The sequence below is a fragment of the Ustilago hordei genome, assembly GCF_900519145.1.
Source record: "Ustilago hordei strain Uho2 genome assembly, contig: UHO2_contig_08, whole genome shotgun sequence".
Lineage (NCBI taxonomy): Eukaryota > Fungi > Basidiomycota > Ustilaginomycetes > Ustilaginales > Ustilaginaceae > Ustilago > Ustilago hordei.
The window spans coordinates 346,049-359,189 of NW_024545262.1; the positions used below are offsets into that span (position 1 = coordinate 346,049).

The 13,141-nt window shown below is 53.3% G+C and overlaps 5 protein-coding genes across 5 annotated transcripts; 2 read left to right on the top strand and 3 right to left on the bottom strand.

Annotated features, from left to right (window-relative positions):
- Positions 1–271: 271 nt before the first annotated feature.
- UHO2_04234 (uncharacterized protein) lies at positions 272–1,414 on the bottom strand (the record flags this gene model as incomplete). The annotated part of the gene is made up of 1 exon (XM_041555907.1): positions 272–1,414. One exon carries the CDS (start codon positions 1,412–1,414, stop codon positions 272–274), a length of 1,143 nt encoding a protein of 380 aa, XP_041411841.1.
- A 560-nt stretch (positions 1,415–1,974) lies between these two features.
- UHO2_04235 (uncharacterized protein) lies at positions 1,975–3,942 on the bottom strand (the record flags this gene model as incomplete). Its single annotated transcript, XM_041555908.1, has 1 exon — positions 1,975–3,942. The coding sequence occupies one exon, from the start codon at positions 3,940–3,942 to the stop codon at positions 1,975–1,977; it is 1,968 nt and encodes a 655-aa protein (XP_041411842.1).
- Positions 3,943–6,487: 2,545 nt separating this feature from the next.
- On the top strand, positions 6,488–7,435 carry UHO2_04236 (uncharacterized protein; the record flags this gene model as incomplete). The annotated part of the gene is made up of 1 exon (XM_041555909.1): positions 6,488–7,435. One exon carries the CDS (start codon positions 6,488–6,490, stop codon positions 7,433–7,435), a length of 948 nt encoding a protein of 315 aa, XP_041411843.1.
- A 295-nt stretch (positions 7,436–7,730) lies between these two features.
- On the bottom strand, positions 7,731–10,871 carry UHO2_04237 (uncharacterized protein; the record flags this gene model as incomplete). The annotated part of the gene is made up of 1 exon (XM_041555910.1): positions 7,731–10,871. The coding sequence occupies one exon, from the start codon at positions 10,869–10,871 to the stop codon at positions 7,731–7,733; it is 3,141 nt and encodes a 1,046-aa protein (XP_041411844.1).
- Positions 10,872–11,978: 1,107 nt separating this feature from the next.
- Positions 11,979–12,737, top strand: UHO2_04238 (uncharacterized protein; the record flags this gene model as incomplete). Its single annotated transcript, XM_041555911.1, has 1 exon — positions 11,979–12,737. One exon carries the CDS (start codon positions 11,979–11,981, stop codon positions 12,735–12,737), a length of 759 nt encoding a protein of 252 aa, XP_041411845.1.
- Positions 12,738–13,141: the final 404 nt, after the last annotated feature.

The window sequence follows — 13,141 nt, forward strand, 5'->3', positions numbered from 1 at the left end:
AAATCTCAGACACAATGTCATGCCTGGTTCCGTTCCTGCCCACTTGCTGCGATAGGAAGCACATGCTCTTACTCGTGCAGGCTACATCCGCATCTGGCGGTATCTTTCAAGAAAATGTATTCATTATCTGTGTATGGCTGACGTAGGAATCCGAACAATCAAATCTGTGTATGAACACGCTACCCTCCAGGATCCGAGAGAGGTGCATCTATCAAGCCCGCCTAGTACTGTCGGAGCTTGCAGCGCGCCTGCAACAATGATGTCGCTCTCTTTAGGCGCTAGGCTTCCTTCGGTAGGCATCCTCAGTAGCAGGCTGGCCCTTGAACATAGCTGCCAACTGCGAGTACTCCTGATCATCGTCAACGTGCACAAAGTATGTCAATTGGTGTGGAGTCCCCGCAGCCGCCTCATCCTTACGCTTCTGCCTCTGAGCATTCTCGATCCTCGCCTTGTCCTTGGATGCAGTGTCAAAGTCACCAGTCCTGATACCGTTGGCAACCGTCTTCCACACTTTACGAGACTCCATCTCACCCTGCTTCTCCACCGCCTCTACCGAGACCTCCTCACGTTCAGTCGATGCGTCCCAGAAGACTTGGTTGCTACCACCAGAGGGAGACTTGCCCTTGTACTTGCAAACACCAGCCCACTCTCCTTCGACAGTATAGAGAGTGTTGCCTCCGGCACCGATGGTGGCCTTGAAAGAGTGTGCTTTGCCGGAGAAGTAGCCCTTACCAGTATAGGAGAGGGTGGTGAGGAGACCAGTGGTGGACTGGATGTAAGAGTTGCTGGTGAGCTCGACGTATGGCGAGCCGTACCAGAGACCTTCGATGAGCAAGTTGGGAAGAGTGATGAGGTAGAGCTCCTCTTTGGCGGCGACCTTAACTCGGAGCACGGCGTGACCGACCTGCTTCACCTGAATAGTTCGTCCTGAAAAAGAGGTCTTCTGTCCGCAGTGACCCTCGAGTGTGACACCGGCGTTCTTGTTCTCGATGTGGTAGGCAGTGACGGGAGGGTGGTGCGAAACCTGCTCAGTAGTGAGAGTAGTCTCACCACGACCGTTCTTGTCGGGCCACTTGCCGAGGAAGAGCTCGCCAAGGATGGGGTTGAGGGGTTTCTTCTCGGATCCCATCGAGGTGTTGCGGGCGGTGAATTGTCCTTTGAGCGTCGAGACGAACCACTTGAGGACGAGGTTCATGCGTTCCACCTCATCCTTGCCCTTGGCGATCTCGGCGAAGGCACTCGGGTGCTCGCCCCAGTAAGCGGGGAACTCGGCGAGAGAGACCGGCGAAAGGATGAATGAGGGCGCTGTGAGAGAGGAAAGATCACCAGAGAAGGTGGCGATCGACTTGAGGAACTGACCCCATCCCTGTCGCTGCTCCTTTGGGACAGCACCTCCGATTTCTTCTTCACCCATGATGCGAGATTTGCGTGTCTATGTGGTATTTGCTGAGTGGCCTAAGTCTTGAAATGCTGCTAGGATCGATCGTAGAGCAGCAGCAGCTATATGTTCGTGCAAGGAGATGATGGTCAAGATGTAAAGAAAAGGCAGCGCAAAGTCGTTGTGCTTTGTGTTGCGGATCGGCTGAAACCAAAGTCAGACTCTGGTGTCCATGTGGAGTTGCAACTGCGAAAGGAGGCGATGCAGCTGTTTTACCTGTCAGCAACTCAGATCCCTCACGTGCTTTGTCGAGCGACTTTTGGGGTGATTTTTGGATGACACGCTTTTCCCCGATCTGAACTCGTGGCCCGTGCTCCGATCTTGCGCCTGTTAAGGCTCTCTCCCCCACATTTCCAAAGTCAAAACGTCAAAGAGAGAGAGAGAGAGAGAGAGAATAAAGAGAGAGGTTTCAGGAGAGGTTCACTGTACAGACAGTTGCGCGATCCATGAACAAGAGCTAAGGGTACTGGATCGAGGTGCAAAGAGTAGACAGTCAAAAGGCTATGCTGATGATGAAAGGCGATTGAACATGATGATCAGGTCGAGATGATTGTAGAGCGGATTTCCTCCCTTCGACACAACTCTCGGAAGAGTCGCCTCCACTCCAATGGATCGCCCTTGCTTCTCTTCATGACCACCAAACACTTGGCGCCATCGTCCGATGTATCTGACGCTGGTGCATCTGAAGCAACAAGATTCTCCACTCTCACTTCACCTCGCAATGGGCACTTGCGCCTGTCCATGGTAGCCAGACGCACACGTGCACCTCTTGATCCAACTGCAAGCCTCTTGCTCGAAGCGCGCGATGCATCATTGCTAGCCGCTGTGGTCTCTGGCTCGCCTTCCACCATGAAATTGTATGCTTCCTCCAGTTCCTCCTGATCGCCGATAGCATCTACTGCGTTCTGGATCGCAAGCCCGTCGAGCACTTCTGTCACCATGGCTACTATCATCGCGGCAGTAGCAGACGAGAAGAATCGAGTCAGGTGAGGCGAGAAGCGAAGATGTGAACTTCCTGCGCCGGCCAAGTGAGTAAGCGCTTCGAACTGTGTAAAGTGATTGAGTGCTTGTGTAAACTGCGATGCGCCAGGCAGAGCCATTTCTCCACCCAGCCCGCTGCCTGAGGAAGAGAACTCGAGTCGACGAGAAGAGATGTGTTGACTCATAGCAAAGCGACGCGACATATCGTCGTTACCCGTTGCAATAGCTGGCATCGCCGTGGATGAAGGAAGAGCCAATCCAACAGCGTGGCTTGCATCATCGCGCCAACCTCGCGCTACTGCGCTGCCAGCGGCCAAGCCAAACGAACTGTTCTGTATTGCCTCTGGTTGCGTGAGAGACACGTTGTCGGGTACCTGTGCTCGCTGTCCGTCTGTGTGAAGGTCGAGTCGACGTGCAGCTGCGCCTCCGACCTCCAAGTTGATGTCACCGGACACTGCCAGACCTTGAAGAAGCTTCTCCGCCAAATTGACCGGGTCGTTGCATTTGCCCTTCTGCGTCATCAAGTCATTTGCACGCCTGAACCAGCGGTGACGACGGATGCCTTCGAATGTGATTCTTTTATCTGGATTGGGATGCATCATCTTTTTGAGCAGCGACAGAGCATCACGTGGGATCTTGGTCCACGGTTCGTACTCGAACAGCTCGCCAGAGCGGTAGGCATTGTATTCGGGAGATCGCGAAGTCGGCTCGTCCCACGGTGTGCTTCCAACAAGCATCGCAAAGAGCACAACACCCGAGCTCCAGACGTCGACAAATTCGCCACGGTACGGCTTGCCGTTCATCTCTGGTGCAATGTAGGGCAATGAACCGCAAGCACCCGTCAGCTCCCTCTCTTTACCCTTGTACTTGTACACGGAGCAGAGACCAAAATCGGCGATCTTGAGGTTGCCCTCTGCATCCAGTAGCATGTTCTCCGGCTTGATATCTCTGTGTGTAACACCCTGTGAATGAATGTATTCGAGACCTGCAAGCAGCTGCTGAAAGTAAAAGTGTGCCAGATCTTCCTCAACTCCGTAATCCGGTGCGATCTTGTCGAACAAATCACCTCCTGCTCCTAGCTCAAGCACCATATAGAGGCCTGGTACGTAGTTGTTGTCGTGAGAGGGCGAATCGAGCATCTTCTGACGTTCCTTGTCGCGAGCTTTGATCGACTCTTGTGTAGTTGCAACTGCCTCGCCCATCAAGATGCCCTTTTCTTTGCCTGCATTGCCGTTCTTGTCTACGCCGCGCTCGACGGCGCCAAGAAACTCGAGCACATTTGGATGTTTGAGGATGGAATGGACTTGCACTTCCTTTTGCAGTGCGCGACGGTCGATGGGGTATTTGTTGGATCGATTCGGGGCGTACGAGATGACCTTGATGGCTGCAACTGGATTCGATTTGGAGGATGGGTTGACAGCGCGAAAGACTTTGCTGAAGCCACCTCCTCTGATGAGTTGGACGATGCGATAGTCCAGCACTGACGGATACGCCTGGCCCGTTGAAGAGGTGGGGATTGACATTACGTAGGATAAGGAAGGGGATCCGGGTCCAATGTTGGTGATCTTGGAGGGCGAGCCCTGTGAGCCAGGTATGAGAGTCCGACTGCTACCGGAGAGTAACAGGGTATACGGCAACAAAGGCTGGATGTGTGGGTGTCAGATGAAGTGCAGATGGGAGCAAGAATGATGTTGATTGGCAAGGTGGAGGACAGAGATGCTGGCAATCGAAACGGTTCGAGATTTTTGTGTTCAGAGTCAAGTGTTGTTCTCTGGCGCACAGTGGCGTCGAAGCGCGATTGACGCGTCGAGTAAAGTAGTCCGCACTTCACTCGACGGCATTTTCGCAGAGATTCAGATCAGACACGCCAAACGCGTCTGCCCTGCGCTTAAAGAGGGGGGCATGAGGGGCCAGAGGAGAACTGACACTTTCTGAGAAGAGCAAGAGCTGTGTCGCAGGCGACACTGCGAGAATGTCTATATAACTACACATCCCCTTTGTCATAGTCGTCAAGTGGATCCTCATCCACTCTACACTTAACTAGCTATATCTTTACCATATCATATACTTAGTTGTTCCGTCACAAGTTGCAATTGCAGGTCATTGCTTCGAACATAGCGAGTGTGTTGTATCACCGCTATTGACGACATCCATAGGCAGTACTCTACTGCGGTCTGAATAACAATCGATACCGAAGGCAGTGTCGGATAACAGTGTCGAGTGTCTTGATGCGAAAGTTGAGCGAAATTACTTGAGGTATTTTGGGCAAAAAACAACTTTTTTTGGAAGAGATACAGTCAAGTATCACCCTTCCAACAGCTTTGAAGCGAGGCTGGCCAGGCCTATGTGCTCTAAGCGTCAATGAAGGGCAGGTCTCTTGTGCAGGAGCTCTGTAAGGTACCTAGGATATCTAGTCAAGAGACAACATAAGATTCCCAATGAACAATGTCGCTTGGATGCCTGCTTGCAGTATGGGGTCCGAAAGAGCTTGAGGAGACAAAGAGAACGAGTAGTATATATACGACACTGCTCCTTCTGAGGGGAGCATGGCCTCTGCCATACTGCTCGTCCTCCCCTTGTTCTTCTCACTCTGTGGGAGCTCCTCTTTGACACAGTCCTGCTCCTCCGGCTCCTGGTCGTTGGGTGAGATCGATTGACCTCATCAACCTAGGGGTCTCTCCTACTTGGCATAGTCCTCCTCTTGGTACTCTCCTCATACGTTCTTTGTCACCATCAGCGATGGCAATGCTCCTCTTGCGCCGACTTCATTCGATGCTCTCAGAAGTTCCTTCCACTTTATCCGAATGGCGTGATCCCCTTCGGCGACCCCTTCGCATGGCTTCTGCATGCTGCCGGTCATAGTGATGGCCTTCCTACAGCTGTCCCGTCGTTCCTAGGCCACGCAATAATTGGCTCAGCCAACACCAACACCCAAGGAAGTGTCTCAGGTTAATCCACCCTACATTGACAGCTGCTGTCCTTTCTGCTATGATCATGCCTCCTCGCAATAGGATTGGCATGTATCGTGACTCCCATCATCCTGATCTCACTCGTCGGTCTATTCTTCGCATCCACAGGTACACTCTCCATCACATCCAATGTCCTGCCATCTTCTGCACCATCAATCACTTTCTCGATGATCGTGTACTTTCCGTCCAGATGCGGTTGCTTTGCGTAGGTGATGAAGAATTGCGACTTGTTCGTGTCCGGTCCGGCGTTGGCACATGCGACGATGCTGCGTCGATCGAACTTGAGCTGTGACCTGATCTCGTCTGGAAATGGCTTACCCCAGATGGACCGGCCGCCTTTGCCTGTGCCTGTGGGATCGCCAGTCTGGATCATGAATGATTTGATGTTGCGATGCCACTTGACATCATTGTATGTTCCGGTGGCGCAGTGGCCTAGGAAATTTTGCACTGCACGAGGAGTGACATCGCAGAACACTTCAATGTGAGGGTAGTCAACATGCGATACAGGATGATTGTCAGTATGAGATTGCAGAAGGCAAGAGAAGGAATGAGGCAGGGGTTAGGAAGCCACCTTGATGTCGCCGAGGGTGGTGTGAAGGGTCACCGACATAGTTGCGAGCTAACTCAAGTCAGCCAATGCGATCTGCCCTGCTGAGGAGCTCTTCCTGACTCGAGGCCTGAGGCTGCGATGTTGCTGGTAGTAAGGTTGTACTTGGACCCTTGAACGAGCAAGAAGAAAGAACTCGAAAGGCTCGGCGTCGATTGAAAGATGTTAGAAGGAGAGACTCTCACATCTTCAAACTTTAGCTTACCCACTAAGCACGGACCATCATGCAGATTGCGCAACAGGAGCTGACGCATAACTCCACTTGCTTTCTTTCAACACATCTTCCAACCAGCATCACTTTCTCGCCAACACTTTCGCATTCAGCGTCAAGCACACACTTTGGCAAGCATTCCGACCCCAAGCTTCCAGCCTTGCGAACACCAACGATATCCTTACCCACTCAAAAGCGCCTTCCGGAAGCGCGGATCGTAATCCACTTTGACCGCTGTCTGGCGTTAGTCGGTCTCATCAGACCAACACATCGTATCAACAATGGCTGCCGTGGAACCTTCTTCCTCCACCGCTGCGCCGACGGCTGGCCCCTCGTCCTCAACATCTCGACTCGAACCACTTCTCCTAGTCGCCCGATCAACGAAACCCCGAGGTGCAGCAGCAGCCAACCTCATTTATCAAGCCATCTCTGCTCCCGGCGTCTACTTCTTTGGCGAGCTCTTTGACGTCCCTGGAGTAGCTGAGCTTTCCAGATCCACCGAGTCACAGCTGAGCACAGCATATCAACTGCTCACACTCTTCGCCTACGGCACATGTAGCGACTATGCTGCTTTGTCGCATTCTGGCTCTCTACCAGATCTGTCTCGGGATCAGATCCAGAAGCTTCGACAGCTAACTTTGCTGTCTTTGGCACGTCAGAACAAGCTACTACCGTACGCCACTCTACACGAGTCGCTCGGAATCTACTCCAGAAGCACAAGGGAGCTGGAGGATTTGATCATCGAATCAATCTACGCAGGTCTCATCTCTGGCAAACTCAATGAACTTCGAGCTCGATTCGAGGTGCATCATGTTCAAGGACGAGATGTACCTCATCCCTCCCTTCTCGCACAGCCCGCTGTATCCGCGCTAACATCCTTGACGTCTAACACGAGTGCATCGCAACTGGACCAGATGCTGTCGTCCTTACAAGCATGGCAATCGACCACAGTATCCGCCTTGGAGGGCTTGCAGGCTCGGATGGAAGACGTGAAATCCAGCGCAGCATCAACAGACAATCAGAGGCAGGAACATCACTCAGCACTGCTGCAGAACTTGGTTGAGGTCCAGCAGGAGATGGAAGCGCAACAGCAAAAGCAAGCTTCGAGAAAGGGTAAAGGAGCCGCAGGGAATGCAATGGAGATCGATGATGAAACGATGTCCAGAGGTGGAGCCAGGAAAAAGGCTGCTGTTGGTGGAGTGAGGGGAAATAAGCGATCCCGTCCTTGAGCATCTCGAAGGTTGAATGTTGGAAGAGCTCGCTCCAATCGTGTCGTGACACTACCACCATTTTTCGTCTCGTCTTAGTTCACTCATAGCATGCAATCACAAGCTCACAAGCTCACACAACTCCATTGACACTCATTTATACTCTTCGCGTTGGTATTCCGTCACGGGCACGTGCTTTAATTGAACATGTACAAACAGTAAGGTCGTAGAGACATTGTCCGGATGGGCTGGGATCTGAACTGCGCATGTGAGCATATTCTCGGGCCTGCTCCTGGAGTAGTTGTGAGCAGAGCCATCAGAACGGCAAAATAGACTCGGACATGTCCGTTGGCTTTGCCGTGAAAGCTTGGGCTGCTTTAGGACAGTGTTCATCGTTCGATGCATGGTCGATGGCATAGCAGAGGTATAGCGTGTCCGAAGCATTACTCAAGACATCAGCACAGAGTCGTAGTGTCCAGTAAGGCAGCAATGCACACAGCAGCCCGACCAACGGAGCATCCGCAGGGACATGCAGCTGATGTGCCGAGAAGAGGAAGCCAACCAAGCCAGCAAGGAATGACAGCGCAATAGCAGTTAAATCCAACATCAGATTGATGACGAGACCCTCCATCACACCATGCACGCCCCGTCTGCTGACGAGCTGTGCACTTTTCTTGGCGGCTGTCCAGAATCCGTCTCCCGTAACACCGACATATATCAGCGCAAGATCGCTGTAGCTCTGAAGAACCGCACTGAGACCTGCAAGCAGACCGACAATGTGCCTAAGAGGCTGCAAGATCTTGGGCACCCTCCGATTTGTCGTGGCGTCCGAAATTCGGCGCGCTGTCTCTGCGACCAAAGTCATCGTCTTCACGATGGCCAGGATGAGAGCTGACATGCAAATTGAGCCGAGTGCTGGTCCGGTGGCTCGAGCAAAGGAGACGCGCACCACCTCGGTCGGATTTGGCGCCGCACGTCGACGTGCTGTGTTGCGAGTGCCTTGCTGAGGGTAGGATCCGGGGGCTGCAGGCGGCTCGCCGTAGATCGAGTCGTCGTCTTGATCAAAGACGGCGTTGTTGGAGTGGTCTTCATCTGCTCGGCGCTTGTCAGCGGAGAGGGGTTGGGGATCAGCTGTGCCAGAAGGCCCCGCGGCTGCACCTGTAGACGGGCCGGAGTTCGGTTGGGCGTATCCTCCTGCTGCGTCGCCTTCGCCGATACGGTGAAAGTACCAGTGACTGACGACACCGGCGACGGTCACTCTTTGTACACCGCGTAAGACGGCCCAGGTCCACAACCAGGCGCACAGCGTCGCCCAAGCGAGCCATGCAGCCTTGGTGTCTGTCTGCCACTCCATCGAGTCGCCCACCTGCCGACCAAAGTGCCCCACAAGGAATAGCCTTGTGAAGAGGAAGAGGAACGGGATGGTCACCAACGCGAAGGCTCCGAGTGATGCAAGAGCAAGGACCAGCAGCGCGGGGTGCATGAGAACCACGTTGCAGGACAGCTCAAGTACTGCAATGGATCGCGAGAGTGCTTTTCTACGTTGCCAAACCATGCGAGCAAAGAGGATCGCAAGTGCCAGAGGGACAATCGAAATGATACGCAGACCTGTGGTGCTCCAGCCTCCGCCAGACCAAGCCTCGTCGTCATAGATGAAGCTTCCGGCCAACGCCCACACCCAGCCGAGACCTAGGACGATTGGAAGGCCGATTAAACCGGTGCGCAGCACTTTGGCACCACCGAAGCGGCTCAGATTGCGAAGCAAGACGAGATTTGCTACACCTGCCGCGAAGGAGAGCAATGTCAGCAAGATCAGAATAGGCAGCGATCGAGTGATGGTGTAGTAAGACGATGGACGTGTCTTTGGCGACTTTGGCTGCGACGGAGTTCGAAGGCCCCAGCTCAAGTAGGCACCGATGAGAATGACTGTGCCGATGGCAGCGGCGAAGCTGGCAATGGCTGTCTTGTCTCGATACTTGCCAAACGCAAGACGATTGGCCCATGGACCCCAGCCTGCCTTGGCAGGAGGTGCGGGATAGAGGTGAATTTCGTCAATCACATCTGCTTGGTTCTTTCGGGAAGATGGTCGACCCTTGCCGGGTCGGTAGCGTTGTTGCTTTGTATCCACGTCTGATGCTTCCGATTCGCTCTCGGAAGAGCCTCTGATGGCGATCCTCAAAGGACGTGTACTGCCAGGTCCCGATGGAAGGAGAGGCTCTCTTAGCGTAGATGACATCTGACGTGCACGATTGCGAGACATGTGGCGGCTTGGTTGGGCGCGATGGCCCTCACCCTCCGTGTCGTAGTCAGAGTCGGTGACGGAAGAAGCCGAGATGGAGCCAGATCGAGATCGGGAGAGGTCAGAAGGATTGTCTGGGTCGTCATCCTCCTCACGCTCATCGTAGATGCTAAAGAGACCTTCACTGCGTGTGCGGTTCGAGCGGGATGGTTTGCCGCGTGCCTTGTTGGTTCTGGACGACTGGGCATAGATGGAGGAGTCGGCGAGCTGGCTTCGGTATGGTGGTTGAGCGGTATTGGAGTAGATGCTGGACGAGGAGGGATGATGCGCAAGGTTTCGACGACCAGAGGGCTCGACCTCGATGGTGGAACCGTGTGCTAGCCAGCCTCGTGCTCTTGCTGCTGCCTGTCGTTGATGCTGAGCTGCTGTTTGTGTGTTGGAGGCTTCTGCAGGCGGGTATGGATGTGCCTCGGCTGTTGAAGCAGTGACGGAGCGATCATGGGAAGTTCGTAGATCTTTGTTGCTGGCAAGGCTGTTCTGGCTCGCACCGTCATCGAGGTCCCCATCAGCAAGGAAGGGATCCTGAGTGTCGTTGGCGGCTGATCGGGTTGGTACATTCGCCGTGCTGTGAGAAGCTGAGGACGCTGCGACTGAAGAGGCTGCTGCCGGAGGAAATGCTACCTTCTGTCGTGGTGTCAAAGGCTTTGCTTGAAGTGCTAGAGCGTTGGGGGAAGGGTGGAAGCTGTCAGCGAGGTCCTCAGATCGCGAGCTTGCTGCTAGACGCGAGGCTAAGCCGGGCATGCGACGGTCGTCTAGCCAAAGATCGACGTCGTCCTCGTCGTCTATCTCGCGAATGAGAGAGTCAGGCAGCGCGTAGGCTTGTGCTCCTGCAGGCCTACCTCGACCGGATGCAAGGAATGAGGCAGGACCAAATCGACTGGCACCTGTGAGGCTATGGAGGATGCGGCTCTGTGTTGCAGGTTTGCCATGTGCTGGTGGAGTCGGGAGACCATCAGAGCTTGACAAGCTGTATTCTGGACCGTATGGATTGTGGCGGTTGTTTGGATGCGAGAATGGCGCGCCTGAAACGGAAGCGTGGCTGTAGAAGAGTGGATCGCTGGGATCACTGGCGTCCTGATCCGCATCCACACCTGGCCGACCGTTTGTGGCGAGTCGAGAGGAGAGAAAGCGAGAAGCGTACTGAGAGAGCGAGGACATGGTTGCAGCCAGTTGCGCGGGTTGCGCATGTACACCGGGGCTCGAGGATTCGTCAAACGATGGGCTGCTACACGCTTGAAGCTTTACTTGAAATCGTGAGCAGCCGTGGCTCGGAAATGCTGGGGTGGAGAGATCGACTAAGTGTAGGACGTGGATCAGCGTTCAAGCCAAAACAGGGGAAGCGAGTCTAGATAGAGTGTTGCAAGAATGAGCGGCAGAGGAAGAGGCAGATGGGATCCAGGCGACGAGTTGATGTCTGATAGGCCTTACTTTGAAGGCTTCGATTGTGATGATGTTGTGGTATGATGGTGTTGTGGTATGATGATGAGATCGAGACGATGGCGCTAGTAAAGGTGTGAGAGAGAGAGAGGTACAAAGATTGTGGAGCAGAGCAGATCAATCAAAGCTGAGCTGCAAGTAGTGCATAGTCAGGCACCAGCGCAGTGTGTGAGTGCGTGATAGGCTTGCGGAACGGAGAGATAAGTCAGGGCGACGTTTGCAATTCTATCTCAACTCACACACTCTCAGGGTCCAATTTTGCAAAATAAAATCAACCAAAAGTCAAATGTCAAAAAAAAAAAAAAAAAAAAAAAAAAATTAAATTAAATGCCGATTTCTCGGCCGATAGAGCTGTCATTTCGCTCCCTGCTCCCCTCTGGAGTCCGGCTCGCGCGCCTCTTGCGTGACTTGCAGATTTGACGCAAGTCTCCTGTCGACTTTTTGCATCTGACTGATCTTAATTTCAAACGACAACGGCAAAGACGGTCTAACAGAATTTGATTTTAGCCAAAATAATGATCAGCTCTCTCTCTCTCTCTCTCTCTCTCTCTCTCTCGCCTTCCCCGCCATTCTTTTCGTGCTTTTTCGGTGAATTTAGGCTTCGACTATCGGGTAATACCGCACGGCTGCAAAATTCTTGAGAGCCAAAGGAGAAGAAAGTGCCATTTGGAAGTTCAAGTGGCACGTTCATCAGCCCTCCACTGCAGCTTTGCTTCACGGATCTCATTCTATCCATCTCTTGTTCCTACCTTCAGACCATCCTCTTCTCTCCTCTCACCTCACCTCACCTCGTACATATAATTGATCATACATATAATTGATCATACAATGTCGAGCTCAATGTCCCGCCAGCTTGGCTTTGCGCTGCGATCCGTTTCCCGATCTGCCGTCGCCGGCTCCTCCAAACAGAGCCTCGCTTCGGTTGCTCCTCGTGCTTCCGCTTTTGCCCCTGTCTCTCGAGCGATGAACTTCTCTACCGCACGAACCGCCTTCAACTCTGCGGAAAAGAAGAAGGAGGAAGAGACCAAGGCATCAGGAGAGGCCATGGGTGCTACCGACAAGGAGAGTGGCGCTGGCTCTGAGGATCTCCAAGCACAGATCAAGGAGAAGGATGACAGGATCAAGGAATTGCAAGAGGCCATCTTGTACGGCAAGGCTGACTACCAGAACCTTCAGCGACGATCCAAGGACGAAAAGGCACAAGCAGGTGACTTTGCGATTACCAAGCTTGCCAAGGACTTGACCAATTCCCTCGACATTCTCGGTTTGGCACTTAGGTCCGTGCCTGAGGAGTTCCGTGCGGCACCCAAGGATCTCGACCAGAAGGACCCTCGTCGTGTTATTTCCGACCTCTACTCTGGTATAGAGCTCACCTCCAAGTCGTTGCTCGACATGCTCCGCACACACGGCATCGTCCAGTTCGACCCAACCGGCGAGAAGTTCGACCCTAAGGAGCACGAGGCGCTCTACCAGGCACCTGTACCCGGCAAGGAGCCCGGCACCGTTCTCGAATGCAGCAAGGTCGGCTACAAGATCAAGGACCGTCTTCTCCGTGCCGCTGAGGTCGGTGTTGTCCAGTCGTCATAAATCTCTTCTTGCTCCCTCCACCACATTGACAAATTGCGCAGATCTGCATCTCAAAAAAGCATCATTTGAAGACAGCCTGACTGCCATATCATATGATGCCAGCAGTCGACGTCCAAGTCAGGCGAGATTCAGCTGCCACTCATTACCATCTCGCATCCTTGCCCCATTTGTCTCGTATATATCTGTACTTGTGTCTCGGCCTTACAATTCTAAATCACACCACTTTTGTTTCTACATCTTGCTGTGATGCTGCCACTCTCCGATTGTCTGATTCCATCTCTCGCGGGAAGCTGCATGCCATTTGCGCTTTGCTGTTCCAGAGATTGTCGCTGTACGTGTCACAGAGGTTCATTGTGAGACGATTCACTGACTGAAGGATTGATTGATATTTGATATTTGGATGT